At 40.3% G+C, this 26260-nt stretch overlaps 1 protein-coding gene across 3 annotated transcripts in view; it reads left to right on the top strand.

The window, feature by feature from the left end:
• TMEM132C (transmembrane protein 132C) overlaps positions 1-26260 on the top strand; it is a 200755-nt gene that overhangs the window by 94779 nt on the left and 79716 nt on the right. For 2 of the 3 annotated variants that reach the window (XM_035564992.2, XM_035564994.2), the window contains exon 3: positions 17806-17952. The exons of the other annotated variant lie outside the window; for it this stretch is intronic. In XM_035564992.2, the coding sequence (XP_035420885.1) occupies positions 17806-17952 (147 nt within the window). The remainder of the gene's footprint in view (positions 1-17805; positions 17953-26260) is intronic. 3 annotated transcript variants of the gene reach the window in all.

Below are 26260 nucleotides of genomic sequence, written 5' to 3'. Positions count from 1 at the left end.
ATGGCTGCGGAGCATGATGAAGAGAAGCTCTAAGCTTTACCAGTAGTGCCTCATCCAGGCATTTCATATCTGAAGTGGAATGGTCTTGGTTTAACTGTCATTTATTTGCTCTTTGACCTTTACTTGGATAGTCCAATAAACAGTTGGTATTTGCTGTTGTGAGGGGACAGACTCCCAACTCAAACACACAAACCAGTCACTGATAACATTAGATTTTGTGGTGTACAAGGCAGCATGTGAAAACAAATCAGGTGTTACACATTCTGGTCCTTTATTTCCCATGTAGTCAGTGTATGACCTTGGTGAGACATTCAGCCTTTCTGAGCTGCCTGCCCTCTGCAAAACAGTGCAGTGTGGCTTGGATCATAAACAAAAATGCTTTTCATGCCTTCAATTGCTACACCTTTGATAAGCATCTATAAATAATATTAATATGGACCATATTTGAAGTAGAACACTAGGAATGAAAAGTCAGCATCAGCACCAAGGATCTCACATACTCCATCCCCTCTCCTTTTTATTTATATGCATCAGATTTATCAAGCACCTTCAGGTAAGACAGAGAGAAATGCTGAAGCGCACAAATGCCTCTTAATATGCCCTTCAGTTCTCTGCTTGCATTGCTGCGTCCTGCTGAATAGAAAAAATGAGATGTCTATGGACATTTTATGTGCTATATGCTCTTGATTTTTCTTTGTTCGGTGCTATTTATCCAATCACAAAGCATTTTATGAGAATATGTCAGTCTTACACCAGGGTAATGGACATTCTATTACTCTCTCTCTGCAGACAGCGTTGAAAACATGAAGTGTAAAATCAGATTCATTACCTAAAGTCTCAGAAGAGAGCAAGATGTTAATTGCAACTTGACTTGTTAAACTTTGTTGTTCATTGTCCCCTCTATTTAATTAATTATATTTCTGCTTCATATTCGGAACAACTGCATGTGTCATGTAATACAGTGATACTTATTCATGGAATCTGGAGTTTATGCACATCATTTTTGTGCTGCCAAAACATTTTCAGAATAGATTTTTAGTCTTAATAGTTCATAGGGCATGTTTGCTGATATTAACTATTCTGTGTAAGGTGCCACATACACAAAGGGTTTAAACGCAACTTCTGGTGCTTAGTACATGAGAATCATCAAATCAATTCTACGCTAGATTATTACCTGAGGAATCTGATGCAGACAGGGAAAAGAAGGCAAAACAAAACAACAACAACAACAAAAAACAAAACAAAGCAAAAAAAAAAAACACTTTTCTGTAACTAGAGCCAGAAGTTTTGAAATCCTGAGTAGTGAAACCTCCATTCCAACTTTTTTGTTCGTTAGTTGATTTAGGTTGTTTTGTTACAGGTTATGCGTCAGGTGTTAGGTAGTGGATGGGCTCTACTGGTGCTAGATGGGACTTGCTTTCTTAACCACCATAAATGACATTTGGTATAGCTGGTGTTTCATCATGCAACCCATCCTCTTCTCCTGGGGAATGAACAGTACCTGACCCCTGTCCTTTTTGCTTACCTTGTAGCAGAGGGTTTTTGTGACTCTAGCCCTGGCTGTCTGCTCAGCACATTTTTATGCAGGCTTTCAAACCCTGAAAACCGGCCAGATTTATCAATGCAACACTGTACCAAGGAATAAGTTGCTGTCCTGAGTGGTAGGGCAAATCTAATTTCAGATAAACTGAAATTCTTACATAACTCAGGCACTGTTGTGGCCTGTGATACCATGCTTTGAGTTACACTGTGTGCAGAGCTTGCCTGTGTACTGCTAGCACAGCTTGGTTGTAAATTAGGAACCCACCGTTAAAAATTTGGCTCAGCTCAATGCATACAAAAGATGCTCTGAGCTTCTTTCCTTGCTTGCTCTTCAGGTTATGGTTCCTACGCTATCTCATTAAGCCAAAACTTGTATTACTGGCTAACTGACATGGAAGAAATAACTCCACTGAAGTTTGTTTCATATTGTAACTGTTTTGCAATGAAAAGCAAGACTGACAAGGTATACATTTGAATTCTTCTTAATTTTTGTGGCAGGAAAAAAGAGGAACTATCTCTAGGGGCCGCAGATCACTGCGTGTAACTGAAGAGGTGAAATAAGAGATGCTGATGTGTTGTGCAGTTTAAAGTGGTTTGAGGTACCAGCCTGTTTGTTGCAAAACATTCCTGTTCGGTAGCATTTCAGAGACTCCTGGTTTGCTCCCTCCTTAGGTTTTCAGTCAGTGGCTCTGTAGGTAGGAAAGAGGAAAGCACAGTCCTTTGGAGCTGGTGACATTGAATTGATTTTTGGGTGCCTCTATTTTAGGCCACCCCCTGTGAAACACTTTACAGCAACATGTGCACTCATGCCATGATTTCAGTTTTATTAGAAAAACAGCAATACCAGATGAAAATCTCTAGCCCAAGGCATATTCCATATGTTACTTCTCAGTGCTTTATTTTCAGGCCTGCGAGAGACAAATGCACTTATTCCATTAATAAAGCCTGTGACTTAAAGTGCAGTTCTACCCTGGAAAAAATAGAAATGTGGAGTTCTAAGTTCATTTTCCATCAATAGCTTCTCCATTAAATTTGTTCAGATTACAAATGAAAAGGTGGTGTTATTTTTCAAACTGTGTGCCTGTAGGCCTCAGCTTTGCCTGTGAAAACAGCCTTTTCATTCTCCTGTGGAAATCACAATGAAGAGGGCAGAGATCAGCTCCTGTGCTCCATTCCACCTCTTCAAGGTGACTTCTTATCTTTGTAAGGTTCCCATTATTTACTGCTATGAAGCCCCATTTAATGTGTATGTAGGGGGCAATACAAATTTTAATAATTAGAATATATATGAATATACTAAGGGAATAAAAATACTGCTTCCCTGCTTTTCTCCCCGCAGTAAACTCCATTTGCAAGTTTTAATAAAATTGTGTAAGTACAACGATTTTGTTCTTTTAAGTACCCCTCCCCGTAATGATTTCATAACCTCTGAGTTTTCAACTCTCTGCATTATCACTAGAAAATAAATCTCCCATACCATTCACACGATGGATTTATTGCCTTTGTGAACCTCACATTACCCTTGGTATTACTGCGGCTCTGCTAGCAGTCCTTGTCCTTACCAGAAGCTTTAGACAAATGTCATTAGCTGATAGAGGATCCGGCATGCACTGTGGAAAACGCATTCATCCTGGGGCCTTAAGCTTTGTGAATAGAAGAGGTATAAATAAAAAATAAAAAAATAGGTCGTTGGTCTTCCAAATGCCACTCTTGCAAACAGAGGCTGGGAAATTCCAGCCAGAAAGGCTTCACAAAAAGGTAAAAATAAGCATCTGTTTTCAAAGAAGTTCTGAAGTACTGAAAAGTTTTCATGTATCAATGTGGAGAGTTGTCTTTTCTGGGGGAAAGAAGGAGTAGAAGGTGGTGGTAGGGGTGGTGGTTTTCCTTCTGAGTCACTTGCAGCAAAATCTTTTTGAAAAACACCAGTATAATAGGGTTAAGAGGGCAAAGATTCTTAAAAATTAGTAAAATTGGATTCAGAGAGCAGGTTGATAGTGAGAGACAGAATTAGATGGTGGCTAAAAGCATTCTTTAGCAGCTCTATTTCAGCTGGCTGATAAAGAAGCTGATCCTGTAGTCCTTATTCAGGCAGAATTCATTTGGGTCAGTGCAAAGTTTACTGATACATAGACTGCAGGATCAGGCCTGTACCAGGCAGCATTTTGAATTATGGATAAACACACTCCCCAGACAATGCAGAAGGTGTAAAACTTTGCAGGAACAAAGAAAAGAGGCTCTGATTTACCTGGAGGAGGAAGGGCCCTGCTCTCAGTCTCTCCTGGTGACCTTGGCTCTCAGGAGGGCTGGTGAAGTTGGGTCTGGCACAGGTGTGACCCAGATACTTTGCTTATGTCTGTCACCGACGCGTCCTGAATACCTGCATGTCTGGTTTCGTGGAGTAGATGTTTCTCATAGATGCACAACTCCATATCAGATATCTTAGGGTTACCTCTTTATCTCAGGTCTATCTAGTTACCGCTAGGGAGGGTGTCCAAAAGCTGATTTAGGTACTTAATCCAGCATTCATTTTGAGAGATTTTTCTGAGACTTTCCACTAATACTTTTCTGGAAGAATAATTAAACGTTTGAAATAGTTTGTCTCATCTTCTTTTGCTATTTTTAATATGCTGAAAAGATGGTCTTAAAATGTCAGAAATAAAAGGGAAAATGGCCTACTGGCGTACAAAATAAAATGAAGTCACAACCAAATGATCCTGTGGCATATTGCTGTGGATACTTCAGTTTACGTTATATCAATATTAATTTATTGCAAGGCTGAAACACTTTTTGGATATTTATTAACTGTTTGATTGCTTGGAAGCTGGTAGCTTTGCTCCATATAATGAAAACGCTTACATTTAGTCAGCCTAGTGGTTTTCTATGCTGCAAATTAGTAACCCCTTTCCCTTCTGATGACAGAAGCAGCAGGGCTATGAGGTTGTGATAAGTTTTCATCTCCATGTGCAAACAGGTAATACTCAGACCTTAAATAATTTACTTGAAACAAAATCCTGCCTCTTGCAGCAATTTGCAGGGTGAGTTTACCCCATCTTTTTCTTTTTACAAACCATTGGGGGGTATAAGCCCTCTAATTACGTCTTAGTACAACAGCATAACGGGGCTTCCAGCTACTATCTTGAGGCTGCTGTTTCTGCTCATAGTAATAATAGTACAGTCCCATGTCTGGTCTCAGTCGGGTTGCCTTTACATCTCTCTGTTTGCTGGAAGCATCGGCATACTGACATGGCTGCATTTGTGATAAACTCACCACTGTGAGCATTAAAGCAGAATATATACTGGGTGTATATGAGGAAGCTTGGATCTTGAAGTATTCTAGTTGTGTTTATGTGATGTTTTCTGATGTAGTAGACAATGCTGAGAGCTAATAACATTTCCAGCTGGATGTACAGAGGGCCGCATGGACCGGAGCAGGGGATTAGAAGACCTAGTGGTAGATTAAGCAAAGATTCTGAAATGTTAGGGGTCTTTAGGTACTAAAGGCCTCATTTGATTATCATCCACAGCAAGGTAAAATCAGAACTGCCTCTGAATTACGTTGGCTTGATAGTATCTGATAACCTTTAAAGTCAGTATCTGAAGTCAGACCTATCCCCTTTAAAGTTGGTAACGTGAGCTGTGCCAGACCTAAAGGACAGGAGATTGAGAACATCAGGGTCTTGCTGGACTAAATATTTGTGGAATTTTGTAGAAGGATCTGAGGGACTTGGTAATTTCTCTCTCCCATGGGATACTCTGAGTGTGAATGTGTCTGCTGCTCACAGAAGAAAAAAAAAAAAGAAAAAGCATAATTGCATGATTGGCTGATGAAATCAAAGTGGAATAGCTGGCAGCCTTCTTACTACCCTCCCTGTGTTTTTCTGTCATTAACATGCTAGCTTTGTCACCTCCAATCAGGGAAAGATAAATCCTTCCTTTTGTAAGGAGCAGAAACACTTTCCCTCAGTACACAGAATAATGACCTCTTCTGTATATTATTCATATTCTTCTTTTTGTACTTGTCATTTCTCTATATCTTTGGTTGTTGTACTCCATAATTCTTAGTGGTTTTATCTAAGGCCTTTCAAACAAGGAAGTGAATGGCTTAGGAGATGGGTAGAGGTTTACCAAGGCTCTAAATTGACTGACATATGTCATGTGCAGGTCTGGTACCACCACCCTCGGTGGCTGCTGAGCAACCTCATCAGCTTTCTGGTGCACAGGGCCAGTGCCGTAACATCCCTCACAATGACAGGCTTGTCGTTACCATAACATGAAGCCTGTAGACTAAATTTTTCTCACCTATTTCTAGAAGTACTCTGCAGAATAGGACAGAAATGGAGCGGAGGATTGCTGCAAGCCCATACTGGTTTTCTGTGGACCAAAAAATACAATGTGCAGCAGCTTTGCCAGTCCTAAGCATCTGAAAGTTATGAATCAGGTGCCCCCAAACTAGAGGGAAGTGGAAGGAGGATGTATAATGATATATATTAGTGCTCTTTTTGTTCAGTAACTACTGTTTGAGCCATTATAATGCACTTGTGACATTTCCAAGCTTTTCTCCACAACCTGAGATGGCTTTAACAGAAATTGCATAGGAGGTTGGAGGGCATGAACTGAGGTTCTGTAGCAGCCCTTGAAGTCTGATTGCAGGGGGATGCTCCATGCGTGTATTCATGTATGTATGCACGTGCTTGGTTACCAAACATTTCATTTATTTTTGGATGTTATTAGTCTGATACAGGCAGTGTTGGGGGTAGCTGCTTCAGCATTTTTGGAAAGCACATCCTTTGTTGCTGCTGAAGCTTGTGCAACTCTAAATCAGGTGCTTGTGTTCTGCCCTGTCATATGCTATTTAGGTCTAGTGCTTTTCTGCTGCATCAAACTGAAACAAAATGATTTTCATCCCTGCAGTTAGTAGCTGGCTGCAGTAGTATTAATTGAAATGACTTTTGGGGAGAGTTGTGGAGGGAAAAAGACTCCCCAGGAGATAAGAAAGGAAACATGATTTATGCTGATTTGTAATCCTTACAAAGAAAAGGAATAAACACAATAAGTGTTAGAAATATACTACTCTATTTCATCTTGTGGGTGGCTTTTTTCTTTTTTTAAGTGTATCATGACCTTAATATTTGCATCCAGGAGCAAGCTGTTGCCTCTGGCTTTCACCGAAAGCTGGTTTTATTTTGATACATCCCAGAATCTTCCCACTGATTTCTGCAATATGTCAAAGGAGTTCAACAGTTTGTTGACCTCTCAAGACTTTGCTCTGTTCATTTTGGCCTCAAGAGTTCACAGTTGTCCTCAAGTGCACGTTCAGCCCCACCCCCCCAAAAAAAAACAAAAAAAGGGTCTATAAAAGATCTTGCTGAAATGCCTGATGGTAGCCCAAGGGAACTGTTGCCCTTGGGCACATCCAACAATGGTTGTGGAGATAATATTGATGACCTAAGTGAGCCTGGAAAATCAAAGGTGTAAAACCTGATCCTGTAACTGTGCAGCAATAAACAAAAGGCTCGTGGTTTCTAATGTACAGACATCTGCCTGCTCACTCCTAACCTGTCCCCACGAAAAAGCTTCTCAGTCTTTTGAAAGGGGCGAACAGTGCCTTGTTGAAAAAAGTGTCAAGTCATGCTTTTATTTTGATTGCAGTATTTATTTCATCTCTAACTTCCTAGTGAGTTTCTATAGGAAACCCTTTTCTTTGATAGTCTGTAATTAGTATTAAAGATGACAGCCCTCTGTGGTCAGATAGGAGAGAGTTGGCTGAGATGTTCTGCAGCAGTAATTGCTGTTACAGTTAGGTATGAGCCAGGAATAAGGCAAACCAAACACATACAAAAGGGAAATGGAAAGCAACTTTCAAGTGAGTTGCTGCCTGAACTCTTGTTCCTAATCCTTCGTTGTAACAGTCCTGCAGCTGGGCAGGCTCATTTCTGTCATAGTCAATACTTATTCCTAGTTTTCTGTAACAGGAATTGGACACCACTTACCTAATGTACAAAGAATTTAAGGGGCTCCTTTTGTTGGGATACATTAGTCAATGCTATTTAGATCTAGACAAGACAAGTCAGCCCAAAATCAGAGAGAGCGTGTCCCAAAAAGGAGCAAGTCTTCAGATGGGAGAACAGGCATGATCATGAGGTAGAGACATGAAGAGAGCTTCTCCGCTAAGGAATTGTGTAAAAGTTGAGGGAAATATTTACTTAACTTAACAAATACTTTTGTACACCAGAAGTTCACAGTCTAAGAGGACCCCTCGCTGACTGTGTGAATACTGTCTGGCAACCTCAGCGACTGGGCCCCAGGCCCATGCTTATTGAAAATGACTGTATGTTTCTTTTGAAGAATAAAATGACACCTCTGTACTGTGATGTGACCCATCTGCAAACTAAATCCAAAGAAATAAGGAGCTGAAGCTGTAGGGCTGGATTCAGGGTTACCTGTCAGTGCAGCTGAAGAAGAGCAGGGATGGGCAGGCTGGAAGTTACCTGTAACAGGGTGGTGACTGGGCCGGTTAGACAAATCTCTGAATGAAAGAAGAAGGTGAAAATAAATGAGAGGAATAAAAACAGAGTGTTACAAGAGGATGTGCAGAGGTATACAAAGCTGAGAGAAAGCAAATACAAAGGGACTGATAATGGAAAGGAAAAGACAGCAGAGAGAAATAAGAAGTAACTGTATATGAAGTACTGTGTGTGTTTGTACATATAGACAAGTGTATACATGCACTTACAAGGTAAAACCCACCATGTTTTGAAGCGTTTCTTTATGATAAGAAAAATGTGTCTGTCACTCAGTAACTCTGGAAAAAAATAGAACTATGGATTTATGTTACAAAACAAGTTGCAGGAGGATGAGAGTGGTTTTCTACCTAACTCGAACTCCCTGAGACACATCCCACCAGTAATTTATAAAAAAAAATATTAAATTTATTGTTTTCTCACTTCTGATCCACGTGAGTTTCCATCGCATGCCCTTCCCACTGACTGCCCACTAGCTGTGGCCGGCCAGCTGGTGGCCCCGTGGAAACCCATGTGTGCTGCATGCATCTGGTCCAAGGCCTTTGAGGTCAGCAGCAGTGCTTGGGCTTACTTCTTTTTTTTTTGTGCTGATCTCAAGGGCTTCAGGTCTGCACCTAAATACACAAACTACCAGCAACTGCCTCAGGGCACAAGGATCTCTGCTGTTACTGGGTAAACTTAAAGCATGAAAGAACCCAATTTGGAGGCTGCAGTACTGTAGATCACTGGCAGCTTTTACCAGGTTAAGACTCAATTTAAACATAAAGCTAGCAGTTCTGTCTGCTGTATTCCCCTAGACCACCTTTGTAGTATTTCTATCGTACTGTTAGCATGCAGATTAGAATACAAGGTGTGCAAGAACAGCAGCAGTGTTAACGTGACTTAAAGTGACTATATGCAAGTCTGAGGATCACGATGAGGAAAGCAAGTATTAGAGCACAAGGGATAAAAAGGAAACCTGTTGCCATAATTCTCATTTTAATCTGCACTTATCTTTCTTAGAAATATTTCTGCTTTGTCAATGGCAGTTCTGGCACTCATCTGTGCCAGAAGGTTGCCCCTGGCTGGTTGGAGCTGCTCGGTACTTCAAAGAGGCAGGGAGGAGGCAGGACTAAATGGAGGGCAGCACAAGTTATGATAGCACCCGTGGAGTCAGCAAACTCCCTGCTGTGTGGGACATCAAGGGAGTTATCTTGTCCAGGATAACGGTAAAATGCTCCATCCCTGAGTCCGCTGACTAGAGTAGAAAAGATAGACTGATTAGAGTACAAAAGAGTACTGCATCTTGGGGATGAACCACCTGCTAATCAGTCCCTTCTTTTATTGCTTGTACAAATACATACTATAACACCTAACATTTGAAACAAGTATTTGCCTGAATGACTCCTCTCTTTCATGATGTTTTAAGGATACCTGCCCCTTCCTCTTTCTAGCAGTTGATCTCAGATATTATATTTCTCTAAGGGAAAAGGAAACACAGCCTTCATGGCTGATGGCAAAATTGTGTCCGTAACAGCTGCTGAAGGGGGAGTGTGGATGGGATTAAAAACACAAAGGGATTGCAGAGGAAGATTACTTTAAAAAGTCACTTGGGGTCTAAGTAATAATCCTAATAACTACTGCAAACATTAAATATTTTCCTCAGCACTGCTGTTGCTCCGGCAGCTGGGGGAATGTCACAAATATGCTGCTTAAAGATCTTTTTGTAGTAATAGAAACTGCATGGAGCAGCAAATAAAATCTCAATTCATTTATCTATCCAAAAAATGTCTCTGGATCTATAAACTAGATCTGTGAAGGTGATGAGCTTGTATTTAGCACGTGCAGCTGAATCTGCACTCTGGATTCACCATGAGAATTTTTTGTTTACTAACACCCATCTTTCTCTCTCTGCAAGCATGTTTTGGTGTGAGACAGCTGCTTATTCCAACTTACTTTTCAACAGACAGGAGAGCATAGTTTCCAATGGTTGCTCATATAAGGCGTAATACCTCATTATAAATGAACGTTCACCTTTAGTGAACTTCACAGGGAGTTTACCTAGATGTGGGTTATGCATAACTTTCTTCAGTTCCTTGCAGGGCCATGAGATGGATCTTTGACTTGCACCCATTGGTTATTTTGAGTTTCAGATCATAAAGGAGCCTTTCTACTCATGTACTCTTTAAAGAAATTGAAAGGGTGAATAAATCATAAGAAATCTGCAAATTCACCCTGTCCTCTCTTCAGTTAAGCATAAGTATCTGAAATGCTTACCATGGGGGAGTACAATGGTATTGTAACACTGCTGCAAACACCTCCCAGGCACTATAGGACTTCAGTTGTCTCAGTAAGAGCTTCCCTTGAGTTTCTTATGAGCCCAGATTTCCTGCTAATTCCATGAGGTAACAGGAAAAGGGTTATAAAAAAAGAGGTTGAAGAGAGCAGTCTTGTGATCCTGTGTTTTTGTGCTTCCACATTGTATGTCCCTATCTGTTGATTAATAGTTATATAATTTTGTAAACTCTGAGGTGAGGAAAATCTTCCTGCTCCGTATTTGGATAGTGCTTGTCACAATGGGATCTCCATTCTTCATAATGGGAAGAGATTTTTATGTTTTGGGATGCCCATATCAAGCATCACAAAAATATTAAGGATTACAAAAGCAAGCATGGGGTTTTTCTTGTTGAAAACACTTTTTCTTCTGTGTTTTCCCTCCAGTTCCAGAGGACTAGGAGCTGAGCTTTAAAAAAAAAAAAAAAAAAAAAGCTATGTCCAAAGAAATTCTTGAAGCTATGGACTGGGGAGTTAAGCAAAGGAGGATGTACGCTAAACTGGAGTTATCTGGTGCATGATTTTTTTTCTTCTACTTTGGGCCATCTTGTTTAATATCTTGTTACTGCTCTGATAATTTGAGCTCAATGACAGTGGTTTTACCACCTAGGTGGCTCCACAATGCAGTTATCCAAGGCAGAGAGCAAATATAGCTTATAGTAGCCATGAAGTCCCTTAGGTTTAGAGCTCCTATGAGCTGCCTCAAGTTTAAATACTCTTCTCGACCAGTGGATTTGAGAATACCTTGGTAATAACTAGGTTGAAATGTGGCTGTTTCTCTGAAAACAGGATGAACTGGAGTATGCAAGTTAAACACAGTAGCAGCCCTGTGACAGCTCCTGTGAACATTAGGAGCTTACAGTGTTTATCTTTGCTGGAGGCAGAATATTAACAGGTTGTAAATTCAGATTGAGTTTCCTTTCAGTTTGGAAGACAGATCCAGATTCTCTGTGTTGTGTAGTTCCCTCTTGCTTTTATTTATGTATGTGTTTTCCTCCTGTCTTTCCTCTAATCCCTTAACTAGTGCTATTAACATTCAGAGCTGCAGAAAGCAGTTTTGCCATGAGATATATTAGAGGGTTAAATGACTAGCTTTTAGACTTCAGTAGTGTTATCCAAGCTTCACAGATAACATCTCTTTTTCCTTTTCTTTTTACATAAACAATGAAGTACCTGAGATCTAAAGAGGACTGGGAATGATAATGAAGAGTTAACCATAGAAATTGGCCCAAACCAAAGAACTCTGTGACTGGAAAATCCCCAAACCCATTTAATTTCTTCTTAGGAAAAAAAATAAAATAAAATACAGCTGACAGCATCCACCTCGTGCCTTGCAGCTGAGCTCTTCAAAGCTTCCTAAGGGATTTGAAGCACCTATTCCATTGAAATAAAAGACAGCTGATTTTCCTAGTGTCTCAGGGAATTTCAGTTATGTAAGAAGCACTATAAAAGAACAGCCCCTGAGCAATTTTGAATCCCAGGATTCCTCACTGGAAGTGGAAGGAATTATATAATTTTGATGGACAGTGAAGTCACCAAAATATGCAATTTTGGGGGAGCTGAATTTAGTGCAATTCAGCTGACAGAGGAAGTTTCAGAAATACTGCAATATGCCTCTGCTGCTTACAGAATTAAACCTGTATTCAAGAAGCTTAGGCATTCTGGTTTAGAGGTTCTTAAGGATTTGATTACTGTATTTTCATAGTAAAATATTTCGTTTTTTTGTATTGACATGGCATTTTTTTCAAAGTTGTTTCAAATAGACCAACATTCTAAAAAGTGAAAAGAAAATGGGAAGAAGCCAGAAGTGAGGGCTAAATACCTACATTTTCAGGGACATTTACTTTTTTTTTTTTATTAAAAAAAAAAAACCATTTCCTGAAGGACTTTTCTGGATACTATGTGAAAAAGAAAGTGCCTGAAGGAAAACAGATGCTCTGAGGATCAAGATTTTCCACTATAGTAATGATCAGCCCATACTGTAAATCTAGAAATCAAAGAAAACAAAATTCTTGCATGGATGGCCCTTCATACTAGCCTATTTAATGGGAACCAAGTCTGAAATACTGCTGTTAGCAGCAATGTATTACCTAATAAATTTTGTACCTAAATTCCCCAGATGAGATGGGGCTCTCTTTTGCTGCTTACCTGTGCATTTGGCTTATAAATGAAAACCTCTGTAGCAAAGGGGTGGCCATGCGAAGCACAGGTGGAAATCTGCTTGCTGGGGTAGGACGGAGGCAAACAGGGCTCCTGAGGCTTGTGTAGAGTTGTGCAGGAAGCCTGGAGCTGACATCTGATCCCCACTATTCCCCGAGCAGAGCCATAGCCACTTAATCACACCCACTCTGTCCATGTACTCTGCAAATCAAAGCATATTTGAAAGGTCGACACGGATAACCAGCCCGCAGTCTTATGTTCTGCTTGTGGCTTCTCAACTAAGACCAGGAACAAGGCCTCTAATGAATATTATTTTGCAAGGCAGATGGCTGTCCAGTTCATTCAGAGCTGTGGTGAGATCTATCAACTCATTTCACATAGATGAAAGGAAAAAGACTTGCTTAATAAAACAAATCTTGCTTAATTGCAGTGGTTAGTCTCCTGCCTGGTTTTATGGGTTCCTGCAGCTGGCTTTAATCTCCTGATTTATGTTAGGAACAAAGAAAGAAAGGAGTGAAGTTAAATCATGGCAGGAAGAAGTTGAAAATTTTTTGGCAAAACCCAGAAAGGTTAGGGACTTACTGTAAGGCGCAGCCCAGAAACAGGCCACCAGGAGAGGCTCTCTGGGTCTTAGGAGGTAGGGTAAAATCATTTCTTACAACGTGACCTTTAGAGTCAGTAATGTCAAAAGTTTCTCCTAGTCTGGGCAGCTAACGGAGGAGTAGCAGAGCTGCAAGAAACATTGAAGCTCCAGAGAGGACTGACCAAAAGGGGTCAGTATTTGTTAAGTTGAAACACCAATTTGGCAAATACAAATAGATGGGGATTTACCTGTGGAAGTACAGTGGGTTTAGCGCCAGCATTCCCTCACCCCGTGTGGTGTGGCCTGTGCTCAGCACGCGAGACCTGAGGTCTACCTCACAGATGAGCTGGTCCCTCCACTTAGACTGAACTTGCATCTGTCTTTAATAGTTATGTTTTGAATACTTCCTAAAGAAAGGTCTTCCAGCACAGCAGCTTGGGCAACAGATGTGAGCTGAAGAGACTGTACAACTCAGTGGTCACTGATCTGAAACCGGCCTGCGCTCAAAGTACAGCACACTGGGAATAGCATGGCATTTATGAGGAGCATAATGCAGAAGATGCAGAGCTAAGTATAACCCTCTGAAAAGAGACAGTCTAACAGGACCAGAAAGTTTAGTGACTGGAAAGCAATTCCAGGTATTATGGAGCCTATAGGAATTTACTATTGATTTAGCTTTTTATTCTCCAGGGGAGCCTTGTCTATCCCAGCTGCTCTGCAAAATTTTTTGGAGTGCAGCCTGCCAGTACCGCTAACCCAATGTAAGAGTCAGCTGCTGCTGCCGAGGGTACAGTCCTGCTCCCCCCTTTCCTAACTTACTGGTGAGCTAAGGTGGTAGTGTTAATCTGTGGAGGATTTAGCTTCCTGGATGGCTCACTGCAAGATCTGATCAACAGGCTGTGCCCTGGCTGTACCAGGGAAGTGCGGAAGCATGAAGCAAGGACTCTTCCTTATTTCTCTGAAGTGACAGAGGTGATGCCCTCTAGGATTAGTAAACATCAGCAAAATCATAGAGCAAATGAAGAAATGTGTGCAGTAGTCAGTAGTCGGTCCCATCTAGGCCCTGCTGCAGGTGGTAGAACCCTCCCATGGCTATAAGCATTTATGCGAGATTAAAATTTAAATTTAAATAGGGAATTATAATTTGAGCTCCTGCAGTTGTAAGTCACATCTTCAGCTCTGGCTGTTGCTGATTCAATTGCCTTTCAGTTACTGTCTTTATCAGCTGTATAGTATTATGTCTAAACACTGCTGAGGTTTCTTGTAATTTGAGGACAGTGAAATGGAATGGTAAGATTTTCATCTGCAGCCCTGATCACCCTGTATTAATTAGAAGTGTCATTTCTAAGTTTGACACATTAGGAAGGTAAGGTGCTAAATGAAAATCTTTGTGTACAACTAAAAGCTTCAATTGGAAACAATATTTGCTTGGAAATTGCAAACTTACACAAATGCATTCGGTGTGAGATTGTGTCAGTAAATATTTTTACTTGGTCTGGATGACAGTTATGTAATGATATGTAGGTGAGCTGCTGGAGACTTTTTCAGTAATGTCTTTAAGATGCAGCTTGCTCAGCATGCCAAGTGAAATGTTTTAATTTTCCCTTTGAAGGAATTAAAGAGAGAAATCTGTTACCCAGTTATTTTGAGACAAAGTTGAGGAAGAGATTTCCTGGGCTATGAGTTAATAACCTTAGAATTTGAAGCAAGAAGCCCCATTCTGGCTACCATGTGTTCATAAAGCTTCAAAATCTCGTTCAGATGGAGTCTTCTGTGTAGAATGGGATTGAAGCTGACCTCTGGTATTCTGTTCTGTTCCTAATGATGGTCTTTCTTTCATCTTTCCATTGCAAGGTCTGCTTTCGTCAAAAGATCAAAAACTGTGCTTAACTTTTCATCAAACTCAACTAAATGAGCTGCCCTTGAAGTTTTGTGCATATGTAGGTGGCTTGCTTAGCAGGGTATGTGTTTAGATCCAGAGGAAGGGGAGGGTGATTTCTGTTACTGGTCAGCAGACCTGGCACCATGCTTTAGTTTATCCTACTGCCATGGAGAGCACATAGCCACAGCAACAGAGGACATTTACTGACACCCACAGAAAATGCCATAATTAGATAGAAAAAAGTTGGGGTGGGACATTTTGACTCCACTTGGGTGGAAGTCCAAAGTGACAACTTCTAGTTGTGCTGGTGGATACTTCCAGGCTGTAGAGCTGTGCAAAACCACCTTTCTGTGAGCATAAGCAGCCACGGCAGATGGGAGAATTTTGCAGTATGAGTGGGTGGGGAAGCATGCACTGAGGGAACCTGGAGTACTTCAGCTGTTTGTCACCTCCGTTTGTTGTCGCTGTGCCTGCTTCCCTTAAGTAAACATGCTTAATGTATATATACTGCATAGATTAGGTGGGTAAATACAGGAGACTGTCAAGCAATTTGGCCTTCAGGTCCTCTATCTCAAGGTTTATTGAGGTACTATAAGTTACAAATTTTTATATACAGAGTTGGCACTATTGATTTTAAAAAATTAATATTTAATCACAGGCATACAACAAGGTCAATGGATTTTTGTTAAGGAATTAAATAGACTTTTCCTCGCTAGCACTCAAACACTAAGTAAATAAAAAATTAAGTGAAAACATTTGTAGCATATGGGTACAGACTGCATTTAAAAATGCATGGGGCTCAGTACTGTCTGACTTAATTCTGATTCATCCATTGACCTTGTTATATAAAACTCAATGCCCTTTTTAGAGAGAGAGTTGCAAATTGTGCTTCTGCATATTTATTTAGGAAGTTCAATCTTCTGGGTGTTCATACCCTAATTCCAGTGCTAAGTGCAATCACAACATTGATTTTTCTCGCTAAACATAACCTACTTTACCCTGGGATGGAATTTGTTTTTTTTTTTTTTTTTTCAAAGGGCTTTATATAATGGCATATGTGAAAACCACTCAACTTAATGCCCCATATTGTAGTTAATTAACAAAATGGCATTGTAGCCATGGTCTTTCGTCCTCTGGCAGTGTATTTTACTGCTAACCTTGACCACACAAAATGTCCATCCTAATTAACAGGAGACCAGGTATCGAATATGTCAAGCTACATGATGGAAAGGGCAATTTACAGCTGCTGAGGAAGTTGTAATTCTGTTGAAAATCCAAACATGAGGAACTTCATTTTGACTGACATTACGCCATTTCAAAGTCCATCTCAAAGAGCAGCTGAACAAAGTATTTAAATGATCAGGTTTTACTTCTCCCCAGTAGCTAAATAACAGTATCCTAAAATATGTCCAAATGTCTCCTAAAATACATGCTACCAAAAGCATGCAGATGGATTTGTATGGATTTCAAGATTGGTAGTAGTGTTTTCTTATTAATGAAATGTTTATTTATTTATTGTTCATTTATTTGAACTGCATGCTGGAAAACTTAATGGGGCTTAAGGCTTTAATGAAACTTCAGTAGCAGATTTGATCGCCTTACTTTTTCTTGGTTTTATTTCTGGGTAATTCAACTGAAGGCATTAGGGGGTACATCAAGTTTGTGCTAGTTTTACTAGAACAAGACTGTAATTTGTGAAGCTCCATTGTGTTTCTTGTTGCAAATGAGAGAATTAAGCACTTTGCTTTTATACAAAGAAAAAAAAATGTTTTCTTTTTCAGTGTCTTAAATTAATTGTTTTTGTCTCAGTATTAAAAATCTTCAGGAAAACAATTATACTTGCTCACATTATTCATGGCTACATTTTTAAAGTGTTTTAATGTCTAAAGATATGCATATGCATCTTTTCATATCAGTCCTCTGGGCTGGTGGAATTTTGTGCCTCTGTCTTTTTGTAGAGAAAGTGTAAGTACCTGAACTGCTTATTCTTGATGTTTTGTAATAGAACTGGAGGTCAGAAGTTATATGTTCTGCACCTAAATAGCATCTTTGCTGAGAGTTCTTCATAAAAATGCTCCTTAATTAAGCAAATACTCATTAATTAACCCTCCATGCAGTTATTGCTGATGATACTAGCATCACTGGATAAATACAGTTAACTTTTTACTGGGCATAACAAGTAACAGTGGCAGACATTTGCATCCTGGAAGAATATCACTGAATTAAAAAGCCTTGTATTAGCCAACGGCTGCATTCTCTCCAGACTGGAGATCCCAAACAGAAACAGAAATTTCCTTGGAAATCTGTCACAGAGAAGGCAGAAGAGCAACCTGTCCACTAATAGCTAGAAGAATACTATATATATAGGTGGATTATTTAAAATTCTCAAGTGAAATATTCATCTGTGCAATGATCAAGCACAAGCTTGTCTTGATACAGATGAACAGAACCTTATGAAGTCTTCTCTGTTGGGACAAATTTATCTTTGAAAGAAATTGTTACCGGAATAAAGAAATAAACGTCGAGTGCAGATTGTCCTACAAGTTTAGTCTTTGTCATACCTCCAGCCTACTGTTGGCAGAACATATAAAGGCACGCAGGAATTTGATTCTGTCCAAAAAAAAAGTAATAGGTGGCCTTAGATCTGCACTCATTATATCAGTCTACATTTACTTATGGATTAGAAACGTCTTTAATACTTAGCTTTATTTTGATACATTGAGATTTCCATGCCTGAGCTATATTAGGAAGATCACAGTCCTGAATGACTCCTATAAACTTTTTACAACTGCTGTTTCCAACAGGGCAAAGGTGAAGAAAGGTGTAAATATTCTCAGTGCAAAGACAAGTGATCCCCAGCAATGGGACGTGAAACAAGAAGTGGGGAATGGTGGAAAGCATTCAACCGCAACAGTTATTTGTCAGAGGATAGCACCAAGTTCAAGGAACAGGTATGAAACCTCATCTTCTCGGCACATTAAACTCATTTATATCCATGATACCATTCATTGGTTGAAAGACTTAGGGCTCACATTACCACTACTCATAGCTATTAAAATTGTAACCTGGAAATCTGGAGACACTTATGTTAACTATGGTACCATCTGCTGATCTATAACAGGACATCTCAGTTTCCAGGTAATGAAATTAATCAGTTTAAATGAGAGAAAAAAAAATAGGCCTAAGGTTGGGAGAGGGGATCATTTTGGCATGGATATAAATATCCTTAATTTTAGAGGTTTTTACTGAAAGTAATTTTTTGGCTAGATAGTTTTGACCTTGTTTCTCTGAACATATCACAGCCTCCATGGTTGGCTCACCAAGCAAGTAATGAATTCTTCCAGGATGAGCCACTGTAACTTTCAGGTACAGGATAATTTAAAGCTTTCAGTATTTAGTGTCCTGTGTGTAATATGGCAGAATCCCCTTTTGCAAATCATTTCTTCTTCCAGAACTAGAGTTTCCTTTGCTAGGCCATGCACTGGTAACTGTCAGAGGCAGCCACACACTCCAGGAAGCACTGGTATGAACTGGCCTGCCAGTGCCTGCTTTCCTGTTTGATATGTTTGTACTGAGAGTTAGTCTAGCTGTTCCACAGCCATAGAAGTGGTGCTTTTTCAGGAACTCTGATTGTCTTCCACATCATGCAGTGAATTTGTACACTGTTGGTTTCAGTGGAAATCATTTGGCTCATGCTGGGTGTCATCTTTTGAAGTCTAACAACACTGTTGTTCATTAGTCCACGCAGAGCATTTCCATTGTACAGATCTAAGCAATGTTTCCCAAGCGCTATGCTTATTAGCCTCAAACCTGGGCTCATTGAAGAGTATCATAAACCCTTCAGTGGATTCTGTGTTGGCTTTTGCTTTCCCATGCAGTGGATCTGTACTATCTTCAGGCACAGAAAACCTGAGCAGGTTTTAACACTCATATTTTGCGCCCAGTTTGAGTGCCTGGGAAAATTAGACTTCCATAAAGTGTGGAAATTTCTCTTGTCGTGAGCAGCTCATTCATTCATTGTATTTACACTTAGTATCATTGCAGCTACTGAGATTTTTAGTGGAGATTGGGGGGGGGGGTGAGGGTGGGGGTGGTGTGGAGTGAGGAAAGGAAAAATAACTCATTTAAGCCTGCCAGAACTAAGGAAAAAAAAAAAAAAACAGTTTGAAAGGTAAAACATGGCTATAGAACAGCATGTGATTCTGAACATATTTACAACTGCAGAACTATAATACTCAGGTTATCAAATCCCAAATTAAATCTTCTTAATCCAATTTGCATAAAGTCTAATTAACCTATAAAAATATTTTTAGCACTGATTATGCAAATAAAAGTCAATGTTTTAATTAACGCCTCTCTCTACTTGTGTATGTAAATAGTCCCTGTCTTCTGAAAGCATGACAAGCCTAGGTTTGAATGAAATGTTAATATACGAGGATGAGCTTGATGGAGAAACTTAGGGGTGTGTGTACTGAGATCCCAATGGGAAAGCACACAATGTAGCAGGCATTACAATTACTGAGCGTCACTTGGAGCCCTCTGTGCAGAGTACAAATATTCTATTAAACTGATTTAATTTGGTCAAGAATTGCAAGCCCCTAATGGGATCTTTCTGTGCTGCCGCCAGCGTTTTCAGAGTGGTTTAGCAGTGTAGTGCATCTGGGCAAAGTGCAGTTCTGTAGCAAGGTCAGCGTACATGTGAGCTACCACTCTGGAGCGCCAGCATCAACACAGACTAATTTTCTCCTGTAGTAAACTCAGTGATTTCACAGATACGTTGGTTAATTTAAGCAGGGAGTGTTATTTTCTATGGCCTTCACCAAAGAGCTTCTGAAAAGTAAGTAAACATTTATACTTCTTGAGTGCTTTATGAACACTCACACAGCCTGTTGTGAGGATGACAGTATGTTCCTTTTCTTTGCGGGACCATCTATTTCTATCACAGCTCAGAGAATGAGCTAGCAGGAAAGGAAAATGAAAGGTCTTCTGCAGTTGTGCTTTATTCCTCTGTACTGCAACCAGCAGGAGTAATTTGGCTCTCCCTTTATGTTGTCACATGTGCCCAGTTGGTTGTGAAAAGTCAGAATATTTCTTAAATTAATAGTAAATTCTCAGTGTATTGGTGTGCTGCCTCCTGCAAACTGTTTTGTGGAAACAAGATAAAACCTCATCCCAGAGCTCCTTCTGATCATAATGAAGAAGGTGATGTGTTAGGTAGTTAAGCACGTGAACAGGAACTCCTGGCCTTTCTCTGCACACTTATTTACTTGGGAGTCTCCCTGACACACCATGGTGAACCATTGCACTCCTTCCCCTTCACATCCCTGGAAACAAATCCCCAGACTCCATAAAACAACTCATTTTTCTTGCCATGTTGCTTTTCTTTTCTTTCATCTTTCTACTATCGTTAGTGTATGGCTGTAATTACTTTGTAAGCATTTTGAAGCAAGCAGTTTGTATCCGGGTGCAACACCACTCAGCAGGTAACAGTTTTCACATTATATAAGTAACAAAAACCAAGGGACCTTTTTTAGGTACCTCACACGAATAATTGTTTACACTTACATTTTGAGAATATGTGGGCCATGTTTTTTTACTTTTTAAGTAGTATTTTTTCTATTTAAATTTGTGCCACTAAAGCAAAGAGCCGTAGCTTCTTAACTTTGATTTATTCAGAAAAACTTTACCACTGCAGCAAGTAGCTGAAGACAGCTTGAAATCAGCAATGTTTGTGTGCCTCATAATGCAATTTGTGCTGAGATTCAAGTAACTATTGATGAGGATAGCAACAGTGTGTTGATTAGTGAAAACAAGGCTAGACTACTGCTTGGTCAGTTGTTTTCCCTTGTTGTTTCTCATGTCTGGAGGACAGCTGGTGGGTTTGAAATGTGTCCTCAGGACAGATGAAGAGATATTTCTGGTTACTATCACAATCAGTTCCATATCTTAGCCTTGCCTCTGTTTGGTTCCAGGCAAGTATGGTTGATTTATGATGTGCCACATCTACCCTGAGAGCAGCTTCACTGAAAAGTCTCGTACTTGCTGTGTAGCTTATTCTGGACTGTCACCACAGCATATAAAGGCTGTTCCAAGACAGACCAAAGGTTATTTTTAACCTAAGTAATTTTCACAGACTTTTTTTAATGGCATACCTCTACCAGCTGGTATGCTGCCAGACGTGTGGATGAAAACAATGGATTAAGGGTAGGAATGAGAAGGGTTAGGGGAATTTCTTAAGCTGCCTTCTTTGCCAAAGCAGGAGTATCCTGTATCTGCTATGTCAAGCACTAAGTAGCAGCAGCAGGGGCTAATCTAGACCTAACTCCCTTCCTGCTTATTCAAACCTGGCAATGGGCTGGTACAAGCTGCCTTCAGTCTGTTCCTGGGCTGATGTTTCTGCCTGTGGATGTTTTGTTTTGTTTGCACAGGAACAGAGTCACCCAGTGCTTTTGATTTCTGCCAGCGCAGCAGTGCCTGTCTCCGTAACTGGGCAGAGAAACAGAGTGCGGGAGAACGGAGAGACGTTTAGAAAAACTGACATAATGGAAAACTGCTGTGATGTAGCACTTTATCCTCTTGGCCTTGAACCTTTTGAGAGGCCTGTGGGCTTACAGCTCTCCAGCCATCTGTCTGATAAAGAGGCAGACTCAGGAAGAGTGCTTCCAGATGTTATGTTTATGTTTCAGACTGTGTCACAATCACTTCCCCTACCACAACACTTTTTTTTTTTTTTTTTTTTACACTGGCTGGGTATCATTGCATTCACATGCAAAGAGCTAATGATGTTACCAGGTTGTGTTTCATATCATCAGGGCACAGAGGAAAGCAACAAAGCCATTACGCAGTTCTGTGCAGGTCCTTCCTCTGTCTGGCAGCACCATGTGTTGCCAAGGGGTTTCAGCAAAGTGAAATTATCTTGTGCTGGAAAAAAAAAAATGAAGCATATGTGAACAACATGTCTCAAACTCGAAAAACCGCAAGCCATGCAGTGTGTGTGGCTGGCTATACTTGAAGACAGGCAGTGCATTCCCAATGTATGGGTACACAGAAGAGCATCCAGACATTACAAACAGGGTTGAAGGTATTAATTATTTGAAATCTGGGTCACCTTCCCCTGGCACAGTTTGGGGTCAGTGTGGTTTGCAAAGCTCAGCAAGGTGGCAGTGGTGCCTGCTGACCACAAAACCTTGCAGTCTGAGCAGAGGACGTCCGTCTTCACAAGGACTTGGAGGTTTGGTGCTCCTGGATCAGGATTTTTTTCCATAGAGTTGTTTGCCCTTCTGACTGTTAATTGAGGCAGGATCCAAGCTGGCATGACACGTGCCACTACTGTACTATTAGCTGCTTGGGAAGTCGTATATGGTCATATCTGCATCTGCAGAAACTGATTTGTCCAAGCCAGAGAGATGCTTTAGAAGGAAGACATCAGCAGTGGATATCCTTTACTATTGAAGCCCAAGAGAGGGAAACAATTTCCTTTAATTTATATAAAAGTCACATCCGAACAAGCGTTATGGCCTCCTGAGTATCGTGATTTAAGCATTATTCATATTTTGGTGCAAATTAGGTGCAGTCTTTTAGTCTGCTGGCAAGTTACCAGTGCAACCCTCAGAGCTTGCAAGGCCAGTCATTCCGGTGATGTGCATCCGTCTGCTTAAAATGACACGGGAGAATTTATGCACATAGCTTGCAGTAACAGTTTCAGGAATAATACAGCTAAGCCTTTACCTACTGCTTTAAAGCTCCTTTCCTTCCACCCTTTCTTGTCTGATTTACTCAATAATTTATCTTTGCCTGCTGTCTTTGCATTCTAAAATTTCCCTTTATGTTAGGATGCCTGCTTCAGGTCAAATTAGGGCACAGATGTCTTCAAGCATACGATATAGGTGCCAAAGATATACTGGACATCTGCACATATGGCGGAGGATCAGCCAGCTGTGCCTCGTAACAGTGTCTTTTCTAGGGCACAGAAGACTTGGGTTAAAAGGTTGCTTCCCAAAGGAGCCCTTCATACAGTTCCTCTTTTGCTGCTTTGAACATCAGGAGTGTTTATCAAAGCACTGACCTGGGGACAGAGGAGGGATGAAGGATGCCTTTCTTATCTCTTTCAAGAGGAAGCTGTCTGCAGGACAGGCAGACGCGCAGTTACCATTGCCTCACTCTGGCTGCTGCAGCGTCTGCACAAACTGTCTTGAAGGGAAATACTTGTTTCTTGTGCCTCGCCGTCTTATCGGGTACTTGTGGAGAGCAGGGCCACTGGTTGAACCTTATGAGTCCTGAGTGGTTTTGACTTAATGGGCAGCTCTCAGCTGCATTAAGGGAAAGTGAATTTCATGGGAGCCCTCATGAACAAGGACTCTTGCTGAGGCTGAAGGGCCTTTTCTTTTCCATGCACTCAGTAGTGCAAGTTCAGAAAGATCGAATTTGAGATAACTATAGCAATCGTCATGACAACAGCATCTGTCTGTCTAGTTTTCATCTCGCACCTACCACTGCAAGGCCCTGCTCCATACCTGGTGTGTCTTGGTCCTGCCAATAGGCAAATAAATAACAATAAATAACTACTATCAGTAAATAGTCTTGCTGGAAATGTGTGTTTAACACATTTGTTGTATGAGCATAAATACCTGCTTTATGACAGAAAAAGGCCAAGCAAACCAACAGGATCTGCACAAGGCAATCCCATGAGTTTTCTGCCCAAGAAAAGAAATTAAGTGAGATGAGATGCACAAAATTAGGCCCATCCATGATCTCCACAGAAGTTCCAGCCCAGTTCCAATAAATTAATTGTTTCTTTGTTTTGTTTTGGTGTGTATTTGTGTGTCTACTTTGGAGTTTCTGGGTCTGTTGGGAAGAAAAACTGAAGCATGAAGAGAAAGATCGTTCTTCAAATATTTCTTGCGCTAATGAAAGCATCAGATTTTGTTTGCTCAGCAAATCTGGACAGTTTGGAAATGCTCTTTACAATGCTTATCAAAACCAAATGCTGAACACTTAGCCAATGTGTGCAGTAATCCAACCTTACTGAGAAAGTTGTCTCACTTGCTGCCAGTGCCTTCCTGCTTTCCAGTCAGGTTGGAGGTATTGTTTTATTTCATTATTATATAAATAGAGCAGAGCCCCACACATATTAAATTGAATAGGATGTGCAATCATGGAATAATGGGAGAGTTTTATATCCATTTCAAATTGATGGGCAAATTCAGTAATAACTTTAATTCCTGATGTCCAGGATGAGATTATTTTTTGATTTCTGACAAAACAGTAATTTCTCACAGATTGACTAGAAAACATACAGTCTCCTTCTCAGTCTTTGGCTTATGTCTGTGTTTTGTAGAGCTCCTGGATTTTATAGTAGGAAAGGCTGGCCGTCCCCCTTGCATCCTCTGCAGAATAACTGCTGTCTTCTCACCTCTTGCACACAGCAATCCTCATCGCCTTCCATTTTAATAAGATGTAATTCTTAGCCAGGTTGTCTGTGAAAATCTTTCTGATGCCACATGTTCATGGACTGACACTTTTGTTAATATTTTTTCTTTGCACTTTAAATCATGAGTTCTAATTTTGGACAAGGTCAGCTCTCATTTATCTGTGAGATTTGGCATGGGTAGGATGTTTTAGTAGCTATTGTCATGCAGCCTTCCTTGTGATTTGGAAACAGTGGAAGATAAGAGACAAAAGATGCAGAACTGGGGGGGGGGGTGGAATTTGTGCATGTGTATCTTTCCTCACACTCTCTTTGAAGCAGAAACATCTGCTGAAAGCCATAAACAGCTGAGTTCAGCAATACCACATCATGATGCCAAGCAACTCTGCTTTCCTCTGTAACTTTCACAGCAGAGGAAATAAATCAGTCAGGCAAAAAAGAATGAAGAAAATTTAGGAAAAAGCATCAAAAGCCAAACCTTTGTAGAATATAGTGAATAAGATCTTTGTTAGTATTTAGCAGAGTAAATTGAAATATTTCATACACATGTAAATCCTCTATATCATTGCTACTTGAGGAATTTTGTGAAAACAAAACTCCTCTGAACTCGTTTGCTCGGAGTTTTATTGTAGGGATAGTATGCAGCAATCCTAAGCATGCAAGTAATCTGTTCATTTTTCTCCTCCAAAACGCTGATCAGCATCTTGTTTCCAAGGTGCTTAAAACTGGTCAAGAGAGACCTCTGGAAAATATACTGCAATCTCAAGAGAATTAGATGATTTTGAATGTTTTCCCCATCTCCCATCTCTGTCAGAGCAGTAGCAGCTAACCAGCTGGCCGGGGGAAAGTATCACCAGTTGCTTGAGACCTTTGCATTGCCTTGGATGAAGCATGCTGTATTAGCCAGGTGAACCACATGTTTCTGCACTGTCTTACTGAGATTTACTTTTCCACTCAAAGATGTTTCAGTTTTATGAGTTACTACCTATTTTAAGCACAGACAAAAATATCTCCTCTGTTTCTTTATTTTGTTATTATATAATAATGGTGGCTGTTTTGTGAGACAGGCAGAAAATTACTATATAGATGTCTTTGTTGTAAGCCTTACAAGTTAAGCAAGGTTGGTAGGAAAATCAGCAGATTATGGTAAGTGCTGACTCAGAGGATTTCATGGTGTGTTGGTGGTGCTGTGTGGGGCTGTCCCTCCCGTCACCACTCCTGGCTGTCCCTTCAGTTCAAGTCATTAACCTCCATTCACAGTTGCGAGCGTATGTAATCAAATACATGACATTACTTGTGTACCTGTGGCAAGTGATGGCTAGACACTGCTCCTGCTACCTCTATGGCTCCTGCTGCACTACTGCCTCTTTGTTCATCATCTGTCTTTCAGCATTGTATGTCTCACAGGGCCTAAATAATAGAAAGACAGAATATTCATGTTTTTACACACTGCATTTTTTCTCTTTTTAAAAATTCGAAATGAGTTTAAGTGCATTTCATTAGCCTCTGCCATTACACCCATCACATATCTTCCAGTTGGAGATAATTGTAATGTAAAAATAATTTTATAGGCACATTAAAATTATCACTTAAAATCACTTATGTGCAGGGTTTATAAAGGAAGTTTGGTCTTCATAAACACTTGGCAGACCTAACTGTTGTCTCATTAACACCATTTTTACATTGGTTTAGCTCCACTGAGTTGAATGATATTAATCTACTGATTCTCACTTTTGTAATTTAAAACAAGATCAAGCCTTGCACAATCATAAGATGTTTGTTTAAACTCATCTGTGGTATCCAGTTCTGTGATTGCAAATGTGTGGCTTTGA

Source organism: Cygnus atratus, chromosome 17 (genome assembly GCF_013377495.2).
Source record: "Cygnus atratus isolate AKBS03 ecotype Queensland, Australia chromosome 17, CAtr_DNAZoo_HiC_assembly, whole genome shotgun sequence".
NCBI lineage: Eukaryota > Metazoa > Chordata > Aves > Anseriformes > Anatidae > Cygnus > Cygnus atratus.
This window is presented reverse-complemented; position numbering and strand designations above follow the sequence as displayed.